The 17455-nt window shown below is 41.0% G+C and overlaps 1 protein-coding gene across 1 annotated transcript in view; it reads left to right on the forward strand.

Moving 5' to 3' along the window:
• The window catches only part of gli3 (GLI family zinc finger 3), a 213944-nt gene that overhangs the window by 183722 nt on the left and 12767 nt on the right, over window positions 1-17455 (forward strand). Inside the window, exon 10 of the mRNA XM_036558807.1 lies at window positions 2209-2349. Coding sequence (XP_036414700.1) covers window positions 2209-2349 — 141 coding nt within the window. The remainder of the gene's footprint in view (window positions 1-2208; window positions 2350-17455) is intronic.

The following is a 17455-nucleotide window of genomic DNA, read 5'->3' on the forward strand; positions in this document are numbered from 1 at the left end:
TCATCATCATCACTGTTACACTGTATAATCACTCCACTTTACATCCCTCTGGGTGTAGATGCAGGACATTAAGGGCATTAATTCGCTTTAGCTAAAGCTTTGTTCCTTGTGCCATCATGATCTAAATACTCAAATTTCTCAGTAAACAGTAAATTTAGGGCTGGGCAATATGACAATATATATCGTTATTGTAATAAATTACGTCATATGTTCATTACGATACAAACAGCTTTTCTAAACATATCATGTATATCGTCAGTACTTGTAAAACACTGACCAACTGCATGATTCATTATAAAGAGAGCAGAATTAGTCCAGTTCAACTGGATTTTGTGCCAAATATTGAATAAAAATCACTGTATTCACAGTTTTTGATAGTATTTTTTGCACTGCTGGCTCTTTTTTCTCCGTTCCAGCTGATCAGACGTCTGAAAAAATAAATATCGTGACATATTGTATGTCGTGAAAACTTCTTGAAGTGTATTATATTTTTGCCATGTCGCCCACTGCTAAGTAAATTCTTTCTGAGAAGCTGGTTTCTGTCTAGAGCCCATGTGTCAAACACAAGGCCCAATCTTATCTGGCCTGTGAAATTATTTTGATTTTCTATTTATATTAGCCAGTTTCACAATGCACTGCACTACAGTCCCCAGCATGCACTGCAATGTAATGTGCACCCACCCCCATCCCCCAAAAACAATCTATGGGTTTACTTATGTATTCAGGTGATGTAATATTTCGAGGTAATGATGAATAAACAATGGGCAGTTTGGGTCACAGCAAATTGTTTATTTCATATTTCATTCTCTGACCCACGGGTTTGTTGAGATTTTTTAACATGGCCTTTCTAGTGGTTGAGGTTGACACCACTGGTCTAGATAGTGTTCAGAGCACTGTGTAAGGTTCTCCGCTGTCATTCAGATGAACAGTGAACTGACAGTGCTGGGACTTTGAAACTCTCAGTGTTTTCCAGTTAAGTCCCTCCACTCGCAGCTCAGAGTGCTGAAGCCCCAGACCGACAGATGTAAACAGCCTCCAGGCTGGGCCGCATGTTTTAACGTGGCAGTGAAAAACGTTTCTGCTAATGTAGCCGACCGTAGCAGGAAACGAGGGTCAGGCTCCTCAAACGCCCCCCCGAGCCCTCGTATATCTGACTCCATTATGACAGAGAGGTTTTAATGACACGTTTCCGCTCCAAACCTCGGGACTCATTTAAAGACCCGGAGTTAGTTTCTGGTAAAAAGGGGGTTATAGGGTTAACACAGATATGTGGCTGACAGCTGGACACAGAAACTCCCTGTTGAACATGTTCAGCATCCAGTCAGTACCTTTAAGCAGTATATTGTCACTGAGTGTGTTTACATGCACTCAATAATCCAATCATAATCAGATTTCTGCAGTTATCTGATTATTCAAATGATCGTGTGAACAGCACACTCTGATTAATCAAGATCAGAGTAAGGTCTAGAAATCTGATTAAAAAATCTGATAAAGAGGCTGGATTTTAGCTCAGTAATCAGATTTCTCAGTGCTGTAAACTCTTACTCTGATTTCTTTCGGATTTCTCAGTCTGAGCATGTGCAAAAACAGACGGTGGTACTGGAAACAAGTGAGCAGCGTCGCCACGAGACACAGCAAATCACTTTTGGAGCGACGCTGAAACCAAATACATTCTTGATGAAATGAAGGATTTAAATATTCTTCATCTTCTAGATGATGTTTGTTCATATTTTCATATATTTCATCTCCAAAATGGTAACTTTACAAAAGAAGAAAAAACATTCTTAAATTTTGATTACAGCGAATTTAACAAGATTTTAACAGTCATTTTGGAAGCTTTCTGTTGGTCCATTTATCATAACATTTGACTACAACATAAAGGGCAACTGAATTTGTAAAATTACGCAAAAATTAATAGTAATAAATGACAAAAATGGGGAAGTTTTATTGCAACAGCAACAATATTTTACCATATTTGCAGTACCAACTCTCTAATGCTTTATTTTTGTCTGATTATGTCATATTTACTGGACGCTGAATGGCTCCCAACCTTAATTGGAATATTGTAGAATGTGTGTTTATGTGTATAACTAATAATCTAATTAGTATAATGAACTTCAATTACATTTCAGACAGTACAGATTTAGTTATTTTGTGTGTGTGTGTGTGTGTGTGTGTGTGTGTGTGTGTGTGTGTGTGCTGGTGCAGGATCAGCCGGACGGGATGACGCTGGTGAAAGAAGAGGGAGAGAAGGAGGAAGGGAAGCAGGAGCCGGAGGTGGTGTACGAGACCAACTGTCACTGGGAGAACTGCTGCAGAGAGTTCGACACACAGGAGCAACTCGTACATGTGAGAAAACACGCGATGCATTCACACAAACATGCATGCAGACACACACACATACACACACACACACACACACCACTATACACAGTAAAGAAATTACAGAGGAATAATCAGACAGTAAGTCCACTCACTGACTCGGATGACCAGGCCTGCATTCCTTCATCACACACCACAAATATTCACCTTGCACTGAAAAGTGCTTCAGGTTCGGCACTCAGTCAGTCATTTAGTTCAGTCAAGCCCTTCCTCAGTGACAAGCTCGCTCAGTAGACATTCATAATGAATGTAAAGCTGCAGTCACGGACCGCCGCCTCGCTGTTTTCTTCACAGAGGTGGAGCAAAAATCAGGCGAGGTCGAGACGTCCTCATTTAGAGGGATGTAAAGCTCAGTAAACGGTTAACGTTCACTGGTTAACTAGACTGTTTTTGAAACTGTGAGTGATAAACGACATTCATACAGGGTGATTCAAAAAGATTCATCCGATTTCAAAGCGCCATGTTTTTACAACCGTGAAGCGCCGAGGAACCAATCACAATCCAATTGCAGGAGGGGGTCATAGATTGTCTGACTGTCAGTACAGCAGTGAACCTCCAACAAAACAGAGCGTTCATCGTTGGTACCAACAGTTCTGAAAAAGGTCACCAGCATCACCAGATCTCACGCCCTGTGACTTTTTTATGGGGGTATGTTAAGGGTTCTGTTCATGTGCCACTCCCAACAACACTGGATGATCTCCGAAATCGCACTGAAAGAGCCGTGAATGCAGCGACTCCCGACATGCTCAATCCAGTATGGGATGAGTTTGACTGTGGTGTTGATGTTGTCTGTACAGCTGGAGGAGGTTCATACTGAGTATAATTACATAATAAACTTTATGCTCATTTAAACCATTTACAGTTTACTGCATTGATCTGTGATGATTTACAAGTGAAATAAATCATTTTGAAATCGGATGAATCTTTCTGAATCACCCTGTATGTCTGAGGAACGTTTCTCCGTTTAGAGAAGACGCCACAGCTCAGCCTCTTCTTTTCTTTAGGCCTGGGGTCTCAAACTGAACCACTAAAAGGGCCATATTTAAAAATCTCAGCAGATCTGTGGGCAGCTGGGTTTTTATTATTCCATTTTTACTTAACATTTTGCCCTGAATGGGGCATTGTTTATTCAAAACTGCAACAGCAAAATAGACACTGAATACTTATTCACAAATAATTATAAATAAAAATAAATAGTTTTAGTTTTTCTTTTTAACTGGCTATTTTCTTGAACTGGACACCAGGCATCTTTCTTTTTATGTAACCGCTGACGCACAGATTGTTGTTGGGGGTCAGTTCACACACAATGTTGCACTGCATGCTGGGGACTGCAGTGCATCTCAGGGTGAAACGGGCTAATAGGAAGAGAAAATCAAAATAATTTCTCAGGCCGAATAGGACTGTGTCACGGGCCCGACTTGGCCTACGGGCCTTGTGTTTGACGCATGGGCTCTAGACTGATGAGATTCTCAAATTCATGGGGTTAAAGCTGTTTTGGAGATACTTGTTTTTCTTTAGAGAGCGACAATATCTCTATAGCACCACTCCTGCGACCCCTGGAACTATGTTGAAAAAAAAGAAAAGTGGAATGTTTGAATTTTTAACATGAATTTCAGATTTTCTCAGTATTTGGTGGTGTGTCCCTCTTCTCCTTTAATGACAGTGAGCTCTCGAGCTGCATGGACTCAACCAGTTTGTGTAAAAGTCCCTCTCTCTCTCTCTCTCTCTCTCTCTCTCTCTCTCTCTCTCTCTCTCTCTCTCTCTCTATCTATCTGTCTCTCACTCTCTCTCTTCATTTCCTTTTCACTTGCCCTGATCTAAGTGTAGGTAAGGAGCTCAGAAGGGTCAGAGCAGAAGACTCACACACACACACACACACTTTCACTCACACACACTTTGACTCACACACACGCACGCACACACACACACACACACACACACACGCACACACACACACGCTTTGCTCTAGACACCCCATTTGTCACAGCCACTTTCCAGGCTGGAGAGGAAAGACACTCAGCTCCTCAGACATGAAAGCTCAACCACACCAGTGTGCGCTGCCTTTAAACTCTCACTCCTCCTCCTAACACACACTCAGCCCCCTTTTAACCAGCACACACACACACAAACACACACACACACACACATGCACACACACACACATGCACACACACACACATGCACACACACACACCGCTTTGTTTTTATACGATGTCAGGACAGAAGGTGCTACATACAGGCTTAAAGCTTCACTTATGAATAACTACAGGGGGCTCCTAAAGTCTGAGACCACAATGCAAATCTGAGATTTCTTAATTTAACCTGGAAACGAACAGAAACTTTTAGAACACTGAATCAGGTGTGTGTGTATGTGTGTGTGTGTGTGTGTGTGTGTGTGTGTGTGTAATATACTCTGTTCAGACTGAATCAGGTGTGTGTGTGTGTGTGTGTGTGTGTGTGTGTGTAATATACTCTGTTCAGACTGAATCAGGTGTGTGTGTGTGTGTGTGTGTGTGTGTAATATACTCTGGTCAGACTGAATCAGGTGTGTGTGTGTGTGAGTGTGTGTGTGTGTGTGTGTGTGTGTGTGTGTGTGTGTGTGTAATATACTCTGGTCAGACTGAATCAGGTGTGAAGGTGATGATGATGACCTGTTTGTCCTAAAAGCTGTGAGTGTTTTTAGTCAGATCTCTTCCAGTGAAGCTCGTGTTCAGACTCTCAGGTGGGTTTGAGAGACTTTTACCCAAACTGGTTGAGTCCGTGCAGCTCGAGAGCTCACTGTCATTAAAGCAGAAGAGGCACACACCACCAAATACTGAGAAATTCTGAAATTCATGTTAAAATTTCAAAGATTCCACGTTTCACTCAGGTTGTTATGCTGATAAAATCATTTGTGCTGAAAAACTCCGTGTTTTATTAGAAAGGAATGCAAAATAGAAGCATTTTCACCAGCAATCTCAGAATGTTGGACCCCACTGTTGGACCAAACGTGTGTGAGTGTGTATGAATTAGAGGTCAAGCCCTATGGGCCTGCCAAACTACTGGGTTTTGGGCCAGCTTTGGGCCATTTCTTCACATGCAGTGTTGGGCGAAATACAAGAAATTCTGAAATTAATGTTAAAATTGAACAGATTCTAATTTTCACACTGCAAAAAATGGTGTCTTGTCAAGTAAATTTATCCTAAATATAGTAAATAAATCTAAACTTTCTCCTGTTGAGATTGTTATGAGCTTAATTTAAGACTATTTTCCTTATTTCTAAACATTTTTACTTGTTTTAAGTAATTTTATTAAGTAAAATTATCTCACTATACCGGTATACTTTAGCTTATTTTAAAAAATGTGCTTGAAACCAGCTAAATTATCTGCCAGTATAGTGAGATAATTTAATAATACTACTTAAAACAAGTGAAATGTGTCTAGAAATAAGCTAGACAATCTTACAATAAGTGCACAACCATCTCAAAATGGGTAATATTAGATATTTCGCCTAGATTTAAGATGCCATTTTTTGCAGTGCACTCAGATTGTTATACTGATAATATCATTTGTAATAAAAAACTTATAGCAAAATAGAAGCATTTTCACCAGCAGTCTCAGACTTTTGGACTGTGTATGTAATAATACGCTCTTTATTTACAGTATAAATCTAACTGCCTACAAATAATATGATTTTTCTAAGACTAACTCTAAATCAAAACCTACCTCTGACCTCAGTTACCAGAAAGAAGCTCATTTGGTTTAAAAAAAAAAGCTGGGACTGACATTCTAGTGCAGTTTTCCTATAAAATAAAGACATTTTTGTCTTGAAAATGTGCAAAAACAAGGGCTCACACACACACACACACACACACACACACACACACACACACATCGGATAGAAAGATCTTCCGCTCTCCACGGCTGTCTATCCGCACCCTGACATGGCAATCCGAAGCGGCCATGCTAACCCCTATCTATAATTGATATCCTGAGCTGGGAATGGCCTGCCTCACGCGTTTGAAGGCCTGCGCTCAAAGCTTGAGGATCTTGACAACTTCTTGCCGCTGTTTCTGAGAGCAGTGAGTGTGTGTGTGTGTGTGTGTGTGTGTGTGTGTGTGCGCGCGATGCGGGCCGGGGGGAGGAGTGTGTGTGTGATAAGTGTTTTCTGGGTTCGAGCTAAAGCCTCCCGTTCATACATCACTCTGAGTTATTTTCTAATCAGCTCAGCTGGAGTTAATACTCCCCACGTTCTTTATTAACCAGCGGCCGTTAGTGCTGCTGTATCCATTAGAACATCAGCGCAAACAAGCTCCACACAAATCAGCCCCTCACAAAGCCATCTATCTCCTCGTATTCCACCCTGATCTGCTTGTGTTGCTTCACAGGCTGCGTTTTTCTTCTGCTGTTGTTTGCTGTTGAATATCGGACTCTAATAAAAATGTTTGCGTGTGTAGCCCCTCCCCTCTCATTCAGCAGAGCGGGGGATGAGGGGTCTTATCTTCTTCTCTTCGGTAATGAGATGAGTTCAGGGTTTGGACCACAGTCGCTCTCCTCCAGCGCTGGGGTGGGGTTTGGGGGGCGTTAAAGGGGAAGGGGGGGGGATCTCCATCCAACTAAAAAAGAAAAAACAATATCCCACTGTACTGCAGACTATCTCTAGCAGAGTGACTTGGACTTTAGACTAATACGATTCTGAAGCTAGTCTCCTGATATCAACACTAAAAATAAAATGACTTTTTTTTGTTTGCAAGACTAAAATCCTTTTGCTCTGAGTGACTCTAAACCTGAATTATGATTATTTTATTAAAACTAATGATGAAATATTCCATTTTGTCGCTACCAAAACAATCATAACTCTACCAAACTTCACGGAATGTGTCAGTTTGACTGTTTCAGTGACAGTTTTAGCTCATTTTGAGCTCAGAAACTCAGCAAACACAGCTTTGAACAGCTGTTCACACAGAAAATCATCATATTTTACATTAAAACACTAAAAAGTGCTGAACTGCAGAAAATATGACGATTCTTAATGTTCCACACTGATTTTCAGACTTTGGGACACATTTACTTCAAAACAATGGGATCTAACTGCTCACCATGTGGCCATGAGGGACAGGGATGCAGCCTCACTTCCTGCTCTAAAATGCAGGGGCGTGGCTACAATAAGGCTCCGCCTACATACTACAACTCTGTTTTGGTAGTGACAAAAATGTGGGACAGTATTTTTAAATAATGTTTTTTTTATTTAAAAATGACTCATGATAAATCTAAATCTGTCAACTTTAAAAGAAATCTTTTTTTTTTTTAAAGAAGATATTTTGACAGATTCCTTCCAATAGGAAGAACCCTAAAAATGATGATTGTGTATATATTTAGTTTATTATTATCTCTATTAATATCTGGGGTTTAAATAGATCAGAACAGAATCCTTGTAAATATCTAAAATCTGAACACGTAATTTTTTTAAATATATAATTTTATTTTTATTTATTTTTCTGTGGGCCTAATTTGGTAGAATGGTTAGTATATTAAAAGTATTAGCACAAGGAAAAACTATATCTGCGCTCTCTTCATATCATTATTTGTATAACTTTATCACTATATGAATTGAACTATTATTATTATTATTATTATTATTATTATTATTATTATATATTCTGGTATCGATCCACTCGTCCCTAATGCAGGTATTCCAGCATCTCTTTGATTCACAGCTCTTGTGAATTCTCCTCAGTGACCTCGTCTCCTCTGCAATTAACACATTTAGTTTCCTTCTTTTTTATTTTTGTTTTTTTTATGTTTTTTAGTGTTTGAACTTAGATGTGCTCCCAATCCTCACATTGTGTGGTTATTTAAAAATATGCAAAATATGCTAATTACAATTAAGCACTTTGTTTTTGAGTTGGTTTCCCTTCCCCCCCCCCAACACGGGCTAATTTTAGATGAAAAGTGTGCACCACCCTGGTAGTGGGTGCTTAGCTGAAAGCCACAGTGTGTGTGTGTGTGTGTGTGTGTGTGTTTGGCGGGCGAGAGACGTTCGTTCTCACCATGACGCGCGGCTGCGCTCTTTTATCGACGCCGCTTAAGCGCTCTCGGTGCCGCCGATAAGATAACCATCGCATCTCTGCAATTTAGCGCACTTATCTGCCCAACCCAGTCAGCATAAACCAAGCGGGTGTCAATTTTCCCTCATTTAATTCATTATTTCCCCCTTTTTTCCTGCTCTGCTCACTCTCAATCTGTCGCCTTCTTTCTTCCCTTCTTTCTTTTTTTCCTTCTTCTCCTTTTCCACAAACACTTGGGCCCTTATACTCCAGAACAGGTGCCCCGGGGCCTCTTTCTGTAGGGGCACTCGCACAGATAAGAGCCCTTTAAAGGCCGCTGGTGTGTGGTGGGCTTCGGAGAGGTGGAGGTGGTAGATGCTTGCAAATGGCAGGTTCTCTAATAGAGGAGAGCAGCGGAGGTCCCGCTCGCTCTTAGCCAAACTTCCTCTCGCTCAGGACCCTCATGGTGGCTGAAGTGGAAACTAGTGTGTTCTGATTACTGCGGTTACATACATTCTGGTTCTTTAGTAAAGAAAATGGTTCTATGTAGAACCATGAACACTCAGATGACCCTTTGCATGATTAAATGGTTCTTTGCATCGTTAAACGGTTCCTCAGATTGATGGAGAATGTGTTAAATATGGTTTTATACAGAACCTTTTTGAAAAGGGTTCTATTTAGCACCAGAAAGGGTTCCTCTACTGTTATAGGCTTGGTATCATAGCAACAGAAGAACTCTTTTTGGTGCTACACAGAACCATCCACAACAGATTCTCCATCAGTCTGAAGAGCCATTTAACGATGCAAAGAACCGTTTAATCAAGCAAAGGGTGTTTTGAGTGTTCATGATTGTATATAGAACTGTTTTATTCACTACAGAACCATGATTGAAGGGTTCTTTGCATCTAACAAAACCTTTACAGGCCTTTTTATACAATTGAAAAGTGACCGTGTGTTTTAGGAGTTTGCTTACGTTCAGTTCTCCTCCACAGGCTGTGTCTGATGGTGGCGCTGTAGGGTGGTCTCTTTTAGTGTGTGTGTGTTGGGGTGTGTGTGTGTGTAGAGTAAGAATAGCCTCTCTAAGCTGCGCTCTGCTCCTCCCTGTGTTGGGGGGAGATAAAGGAAGACTGAGGGAGAAGGCAGACCCCTCTCTGGCTGCTGGCAAAGACCCTTTAATTGGTAAAATGCAGATTTTTTTTTGATCAGCCCGAGGATTAGACGCCTTATCAGTCTGGAGTATCTTACACAGAGATGAAAAGGCAGAGCAGAATTACACATGCCAATTCCACCCCACCCCTCCTTTCTCTCTCTCTCTCCTTCTCTTCTTTCATACATGCACACTCTCTCTCTCACTCCGTCTCACCTTACCCTTCCCTGACTTCCTTTTCTCATTTTTCTCTCCCCTTTCTTTCCCTCCTCTCCTCACACATGCGCGACGCTCCGGTGATTGACGTGAGAAAGGGGTGTATGATTTATTAGTGGGACTTTGATAAAGCTGAACGCTGTTGCGGGTCCCGCGCTGTGGGAAATAGCCGTGTAAACAGGCTCTTTTCATGCATGCCTGCATTTTAATGGGGCAGGCCGCAGCCCAGAAAACCCGCCTGATAAGGAGACAATATAGATGGGTTTAAGAGCGAGTAAAGAGTCTACAAAATGACTGAGTAATGAAGGCGGCCCACGCTTCTCTGCTAGATTAGGTTTCTGTGTGCGTGCGCGAGTGAGACGAGCCGGAATGTGTTGCTTTAGTGAAGGCATTTTACATGCAGCGAGCGTATTTTGCAGTTTATATGTATTGTTATATCAAATAACATCACATTAGGGTCAGGGGACAAAGGCTCTGGCCTTTTTGGGGGCCCTAAGCAGGGTTTTTGGGCCCCCATCTTCCTAGCTGATTATTTAAAAAATTAGAGGCTAACTAATAACAAACTAAATTATATATTTATAACAGGCTAATTCATTTATTGGTGATGACTATTTGCTCATTTGGGATTCTTATAAGTTACAGTTTAAAATGAAGGATAAATGTCTCAGAATTCTCAATCTTGGGGTCTTCTGACTCACTATTTCTCACTTAACCTCTTCTGGATCCGGTACTGGTACTGACGCACATTAAAGCGCTCACGTCTGTTTTTTTAAACGTTATTTTTATGCATCAAATCGTCCAGCAACACAGTGATGCACTGCATCATTAGAAAGCTTAAAATCTCAGGATTCGATTCCCACGAACATTTTATGATCCGTTATGATGATTATCTCATTTTCAGCATCAGCACCGAATGAGCAAATGCTATCACATCCGTGGTTCCTCACCTTCAGAGCCTCGCCGCCTCCACAGAGACACCCTAATCCAAAACATGTGGTCTGATAACACAGCGAGAGTCAGAGATCAGTTTAGAGAGCTATCAGTCAGGTGGAGATAAACTCCTCCATTCTAGACTCTGTTACTCTGAGTCACTAATTCATACAGTTATTATTATTATTGGGGAAAAAACTTGAGAGCGTTTCCTTTCAAATGAGACCAAGAACAAGTCTGTAGGCCAAAGTATGTGGGAACAGCGCCCCCTTTTACTTTTTTTACTATTTTCTTAGTGTAGTTAAAAGTTCTCCTAAATCACAGTTTTAGTTTTGCATCTCAGTTATGTATTTTTTTCACTCCATTTTCCACCATGTGGGGCTGAAATCCTGTAAACTGTATACGTTTATGTGCCCAACATGTTTAATAAACTGTAAAAGATTTGTTCCTTTAAAAAATTAACATTCATTGATTCATAAATTTACATAACACAATGTAAGAAGGAGATCAGGTCAGACACAAATAGGTTTAAGTTTAATTGCAAAACTTGGATATTCACGTTTTTCTCACTGAGTATTTTTTGTGTTTTGAGTACTCGGATTGACTACAATTAACATTTTAAACCAGTACGTTTCAGATTCTTTCAGGTAACAAAAAATGTTATATAGGTCAACAAAATTAAGTTGGAAATTTTTTTTACAGCATGATCAGTAATAAAAAGCTGAGCTGAACCTGATGTTGACAGTTTTATGGCTCTTTTATGGTACAGCATGAGGGAACTACTGCTTTGCCAATATTAAAACGCATTAGATGCAACTATTATTCGTTTTTTTACTTTAGTTTTTTATTTATTTTGATGTATGAAAGCAGCAGGACACTCAAGGTTGCGAATGACCACAAATAATGTTTACCTGTATTGTCCTTTTGTTTAATGTGCTGTTTAATGTGTTGATGCTCTTTGATTGTAAAGCGTCCTTGAGCATGGGAAAGGCACTATATACATAAAAGTGATGATGATGATGATGATGATGAAATAATGTTCTACGGTGCTCGTCTTCCGCTCGTGCCCCCAGCCCTGATGTTACTCATGATAACACACTCTCTCTCATGTTCTGTTGCTTAAGTATTCAGCACAGTAATGTTCAGTCATGTAAATAAAGCTATTTAAAAGGTGCAGTTCTTCAGCTATCAGTATAAATAGCTCCTCCGGTCATGTTTGTAAATAAAAATAACAAAATAATAAGAAAATAACTGAGTCAGGTCTAATAAAACTGTGGGGAAATGTGAGATTTTATGATGCATTTCCTTAGTAATTGTAGAATCGTGTCAAGAATCACATTAATCATATTAAAAGTCAAAGTCCAGTGAGTGTGTGTCTGTGTGTGTGTGTGTGTGTGTGTGTGTGTGTGTGTGTGTGTGTGTGTGTGTGTGTGTGTTGGTATTTGTGTTTGTACAACAAACAAGCAAACAATGATCTTTGTCTGCTGAACCCGAGTGTGTTTTAGTCCCAGTGCTCTGCTGCTCTCTCGTTGTCGGGTTTCTCTGTCAGCCTGAAGATGAATGCTCCTCTCTTCTGTGCAGACTCTGCTCTCAGCACCTGTTAGTCTCTCTCTCTCTCTCTCCCTCTCTCTCTCTCTCTACACCAGCACCGTCCTCTCAGTAACGAGGGCCATTAGATCTGACCATTAGGGTATTAGTGTCGCCCCCCGTTTAATTCCCTCGCTCTCTTCGCTCTCCTCCTCGCTCATCCGTCTATCAGTGTAGTGAGGTCATGCATCACGGACGACAGCATCAAGCTCATTTGTACAAGCGAGTGTAGCAGTGCTCAGGGACTCTCTCTCTCTCTCTCTCTCTCTCTCTCTCTCTCTCTCTCTCTCTCTCTCTCTCTCTCTCTCTCCACTCTTATTGAGCGCGGTTGCCGTTGCAGACAGATCGTGTGCCACAGGGAGTCCCGCTTGGTGTGAGGGGCTGAAAGAGAGAGAGAGAGAGAGAGAGAGAGAGAGAAACGAGGGAGAAGGATAAAGGAGAGGAGGCAGCAGAGTGAAAGAGTTTCTAGTCCATATTTCCACACATGCTGGAACTCCTGAGTGAGTCAGTTCTGTTTGCTGGCAAAACTTTTACTCCTGCCTGAGTTATTAAGTTATAATACAGAGGACATTTTACCCTTGATAGATAAGAGCGCATCATCATCTTCATCATCTTCATCATCATCATCGCTTTTATACATGGACCATTCTACCAAAGTAATCCCACATAAAAACTATTCAAAAACAATGAAGTGCTCAGATCTGAGATATTTATAAGCATCTAGTTCTGATTTATTTTAAATTTATTTAAAAGGCATTCATAGAGATGATAATAATAAGCGAAATATATATATAAACACGATCATCATTTATAGTGTGTTTTCTATTGGGAGGGGTCTGTTCCCCTAAATTTGCACTTTGGAAAATAATATTTAATTCTTCTGCGTTTTTTTCAGTGAAAATTTTATAGAAGATGTTTTTATTTATTTTGAAGTGAAATTAGATTTTGATTTATCATGAGTTTAATTTTTAAATAAAAAGTATTATTCAGGAAATGCTGTCCTACGTTTTCATGTCACAGAGCTTTAGTCTGTGGGCGGAGCCGTATTTTAGCATTTTAGAGCAGGAAGTGAGGCTGCATCCCTGTCCCTCATGGCCGCATGGTGAGCAGTTAGATCCCATTGTTGTGAAGTAAATGTGCTCCAAATCATGTGTTAATGAAAAAAAATGTGATTTTATGTTTCTTCATAATAGAATTGAGATGTCGTTCAGAGAGGTTTGGTGTGAAACGCTCTGTTCTAGACAAACTTACAGAGTCAGAACTGTTCACAGTGGTGGTGATAGGGAACCAGACGTCCACCTCTAAAAGCTCCCTCACAGAAAGTTACTACATGAAATGGTTATGAATTCACTGCCTGATGACTGAGACACTGTTTTATGATAGTTTAGAGAACTTAAACTCCATTCATGGTGGAGGGATACATGCAGGGCGCTGTGAGGCAAAATAGTCCCCAAAGAAAACTTATTATTTCAGATTTTCCACTATTTTCCATCATCAACATTCCATATAAACTCAGAAGACTCGTGTAGGTTCACTGGTGGTTCTGGATAGTAAATAAAATGTCTATATTTGTGTTGTAGTCATGGCGACCCCTGGTTCCTATCACCACCACTGTAAAGACATCTGAGTTGGTTAGTTTCACTTTGTTTACATCTCAGTGATTTTGAAATTTTGAAAAAGTGGTGGAGGTCTCCTTTAAGAAAAGTAAATACAAACTTCAGAAGAAGGCAGTGTGTCCCCAAACGGCTGACAGGCACTGAGTGACCTTTCCAGTAAAAGCGGTTTGCGCTGGACTCCTTGTCCAGCTTTCCGTCTGCGTGTTTATTCAGATTATTTCGGTGTGCAGCTCTGCGGCGCGTCACGGTGAGAGTCGCTCGTCTGTCTCTGAGACACTGAGTCTTTGTGTAAAAGTAGTGATGCACTGATGAGAAAGCTCTGCGTGACTCTGAGCTTCTGAAAGAAGGAATACGGCCCGATGGTCTTTGTAGGGGTCAGCAGGGTTAAACTATAGAGCTCAGCTTGTTACTGGTGTGAATGTAATTGTGTAGTTTAATTATATTCACTGTAAACATTATGCAGGTTTTTACATTAATATTACTTTAAGTTCAACAAGGTCAAAATTTAAGTCATCAGGTACATGGGATGCCAGAAGTTCACTGTGCTGACTGGGAAGAATTTCAGCTGTACTGGGAGGAGTTTCAGTTGTATTGGGAGGAGTTTCAGTTGTATCGGGAGGAGTTTGGATTGTACTGGGAGGGGTTTGGGTTGTACTGGGAGGAGTTTTGTCTGTACTGGGAGGAGTTTCAGTTGTACTGGGAAGAATTTCAGCTGTACTGGGAGGAGTTTCAGTTGTATCGGGAGGAGTTTCGGGTTGCACTGGGAGGAGTTTTGTCTGTACTGGGAGGAGTTTCAGTTGTATCGGGAGGAGTTTCGTCTGTACTGGGAGGAGTTTCAGTTGTATGGGGAGGAGTTTCAGTTGTATGGGAGGAGTTTCGGTTGTACTGGGAGGGGTTTGGGTTGTACTGGGAGGGGTTTTGGTTGTACTGGCAGGGGTTTTGTTTGTACTGGGAGGAGTTTCGGTTGTACTGGGAAGAATTTCAGCTGTACTGGGAGGAGTTTTGGCTGTACTGGAAGGGGTTTTGTTTGTACTGGGAGAGGTTTTTTTTGTACTGAGAGGAGTTTGGGTTTTATTGGGAGGAGTTTGGGTTGTACTGGGAGGGGTTGCATTTGTACTGGGAGGAATTTCAGCTGTACTGGGAGGAGTTTTGGCTGTACTGGGAGGGGTTTTGTTTGTACTGGGAGGAGTTTTGGCTGTACCGGGAGGGGGTTTGTTTGTACTGGGAGGAGTTTGGGTTTTATTGGGAGGAGTTTGGGTTGTACTGGGAGGGGTTGCATTTGTACTGGGAGGAGTTTCAGCTGTACTGGGAGGGTTTTTTTGTACTGGGAGGAGTTTCGGCAAGACACATGAAGTGACCAGGTGTAAACAGGGTCTTCCATTCAGTTTACTTTTGCCTGAAAGTGTAGAATCCACAGTGAAACAATTCATATCAATTAAAAACAAGCTTTCGTTATTGTTGGCAATAACCACAACTACAACTCAGTCCGAGTCTATGTAGAGGTCAGCGGGGTTAAACCCAGGCCGCAGAAACACTCGTGTGTGAGAAAGGGGGCCAGGTTTGAATGACAGTCCACCACCTCAGTGTGTCGTGATTGATCTGGAGTATCACTCACACACACAGCACACACACTCAGTGCAGCGCTCGGAGCCGAACTCTGGGAAAGTTTGGGCAGACGGCATGAAGGTGACAGAGAGGCTGGCGGCGCGGACCGCCTTCATGTCATGAAGAAGAATAGAGGATGAGCTCCTCTCTCCGTCTCTACCAGCACCTTTCACTCGTTTTTACTCTGAATCTCTCTCTCTCTCTCTTTCTTTTGCCTTTTCACTGTCACTCGCCCCTGTCCCCTCTCCTACTTTGTATGTGAGGGAAATCAATTCAGATTTTCTCCCGCTCTCTCCTTTTCTCTCTGTGTCCTTCTTTTTTTCCTCCATCTCCTTCTCCCTTCTCTCCATTCCTCCTGTTTTCTTTCTTTTTTCCCCCTCTCTCTCTCCTCCTTCCCTTCGGGCGGTGCTGTGGAGGGTATTAATCCAGGTTGTCTCTGATCAGGATATTGCGTCTGTCTGCCTGATTTGAATGGCTTTAGGAAACTTCTGTCCACTGCCGCGTTTGTGTGGACGCCAGATGTTGACCTCATCCCCCTCAGTGCTCTCTATGAATGTGCTGTGTGTGTGAGTGTTTGTTTTTGCACATTTTTAGGACCAAAATAGTCTGGTTTTGTAGTAAATCCAGAGAAAACTGAACGTTAAAACACTCTTTTGGTTGCTGACGTTAGAGAAGGACTAGCCTCAACCTCAGTAGCTAAAAGATATTTTTTTTTTCGTACACTGCAGAAAATGGTATTTTGTCAAATGAAATTATATGAAATCTTGTCAGTATAACTAATTATTTACTTGTTTTAGGTAATTTTATTATGTAAAATGATTTTAAAACAAGCAAAATGATCTGTCAATATAGTGAGATAATTTTCCTTAATATAATTATTTAAAACAAGTAAAAAATGTTAAAAAAAGAAGTTAAATAATCTTAATTATGCTTACAACAATCTCAACAGAAGAAATATTAGATTTACTAACTAGATTTAATACAATTTTACTTGACATAATACTGTTTTTTGCAGTGTAAGATTAAGATTTAAGTAAAGAAAGTTCAGAAGGTTTAATTAGACCCAGTTCCTTATACAGTGGGGTCTGAAAGTCTGGTGCTGGTGAAAATGCTTCTATTTTGCATTCCTTTCTACATTAATACAAAGTGTTTCATTGCAAATGATTTTATCAGCATAACAACCTGAATGAAAAGTAGAATGTTTGAAATTTTAACATGAATTTCAGAATTTCTCAGTATTTGGTGGTGTGTCCCTCTTCTCCTTTAATGACAGTGAGCTCTCGAGCTGCACGGACTCAACCAGTTTGGGTAAAAGTCTCTCAAACCCACCTGAGAGTCTGAACACGAGCTTCGCTGGAAGAGATCAGACTAAAAACACTCACAGCTTTTAGTACAAACAGGTCATCATCATCACCTTCACACCTGATTCAGTCTGAACAGAGTATATCACACACACACACACACACACACACACACACACACACACCTGATTCAGTCTGAACAGAGTATATTACACACACACACACACACACACACGCGCACACACACACACACACACACACACTCACACACACACACCTGATTCAGTCTGACCAGAGTATATTACACACACACACACACACACACACACACACACCTGATTCAGTCTGAACTGAGTATATTACACACACACACACACACACACACACACACACACACACACACACACCTGATTCAGTCTGAACTGAGTATATTACACACACACACACACACACACACACACACACACACACACCTGATTCAGTCTGAACTGAGTATATTACACACACACACACACACACACACACACACACACACCTGATTCAGTCTGACCAGAGTATATTACACACACACACACACACACACACTCACACACACACACCTGATTCAGTTTGAACTGAGTATATTACACACACACACACACACAC

This window comes from Colossoma macropomum, unplaced genomic scaffold (genome assembly GCF_904425465.1).
Source record: "Colossoma macropomum unplaced genomic scaffold, Colossoma_macropomum, whole genome shotgun sequence".
Classification (NCBI taxonomy): Eukaryota; Metazoa; Chordata; class Actinopteri; order Characiformes; family Serrasalmidae; genus Colossoma; species Colossoma macropomum.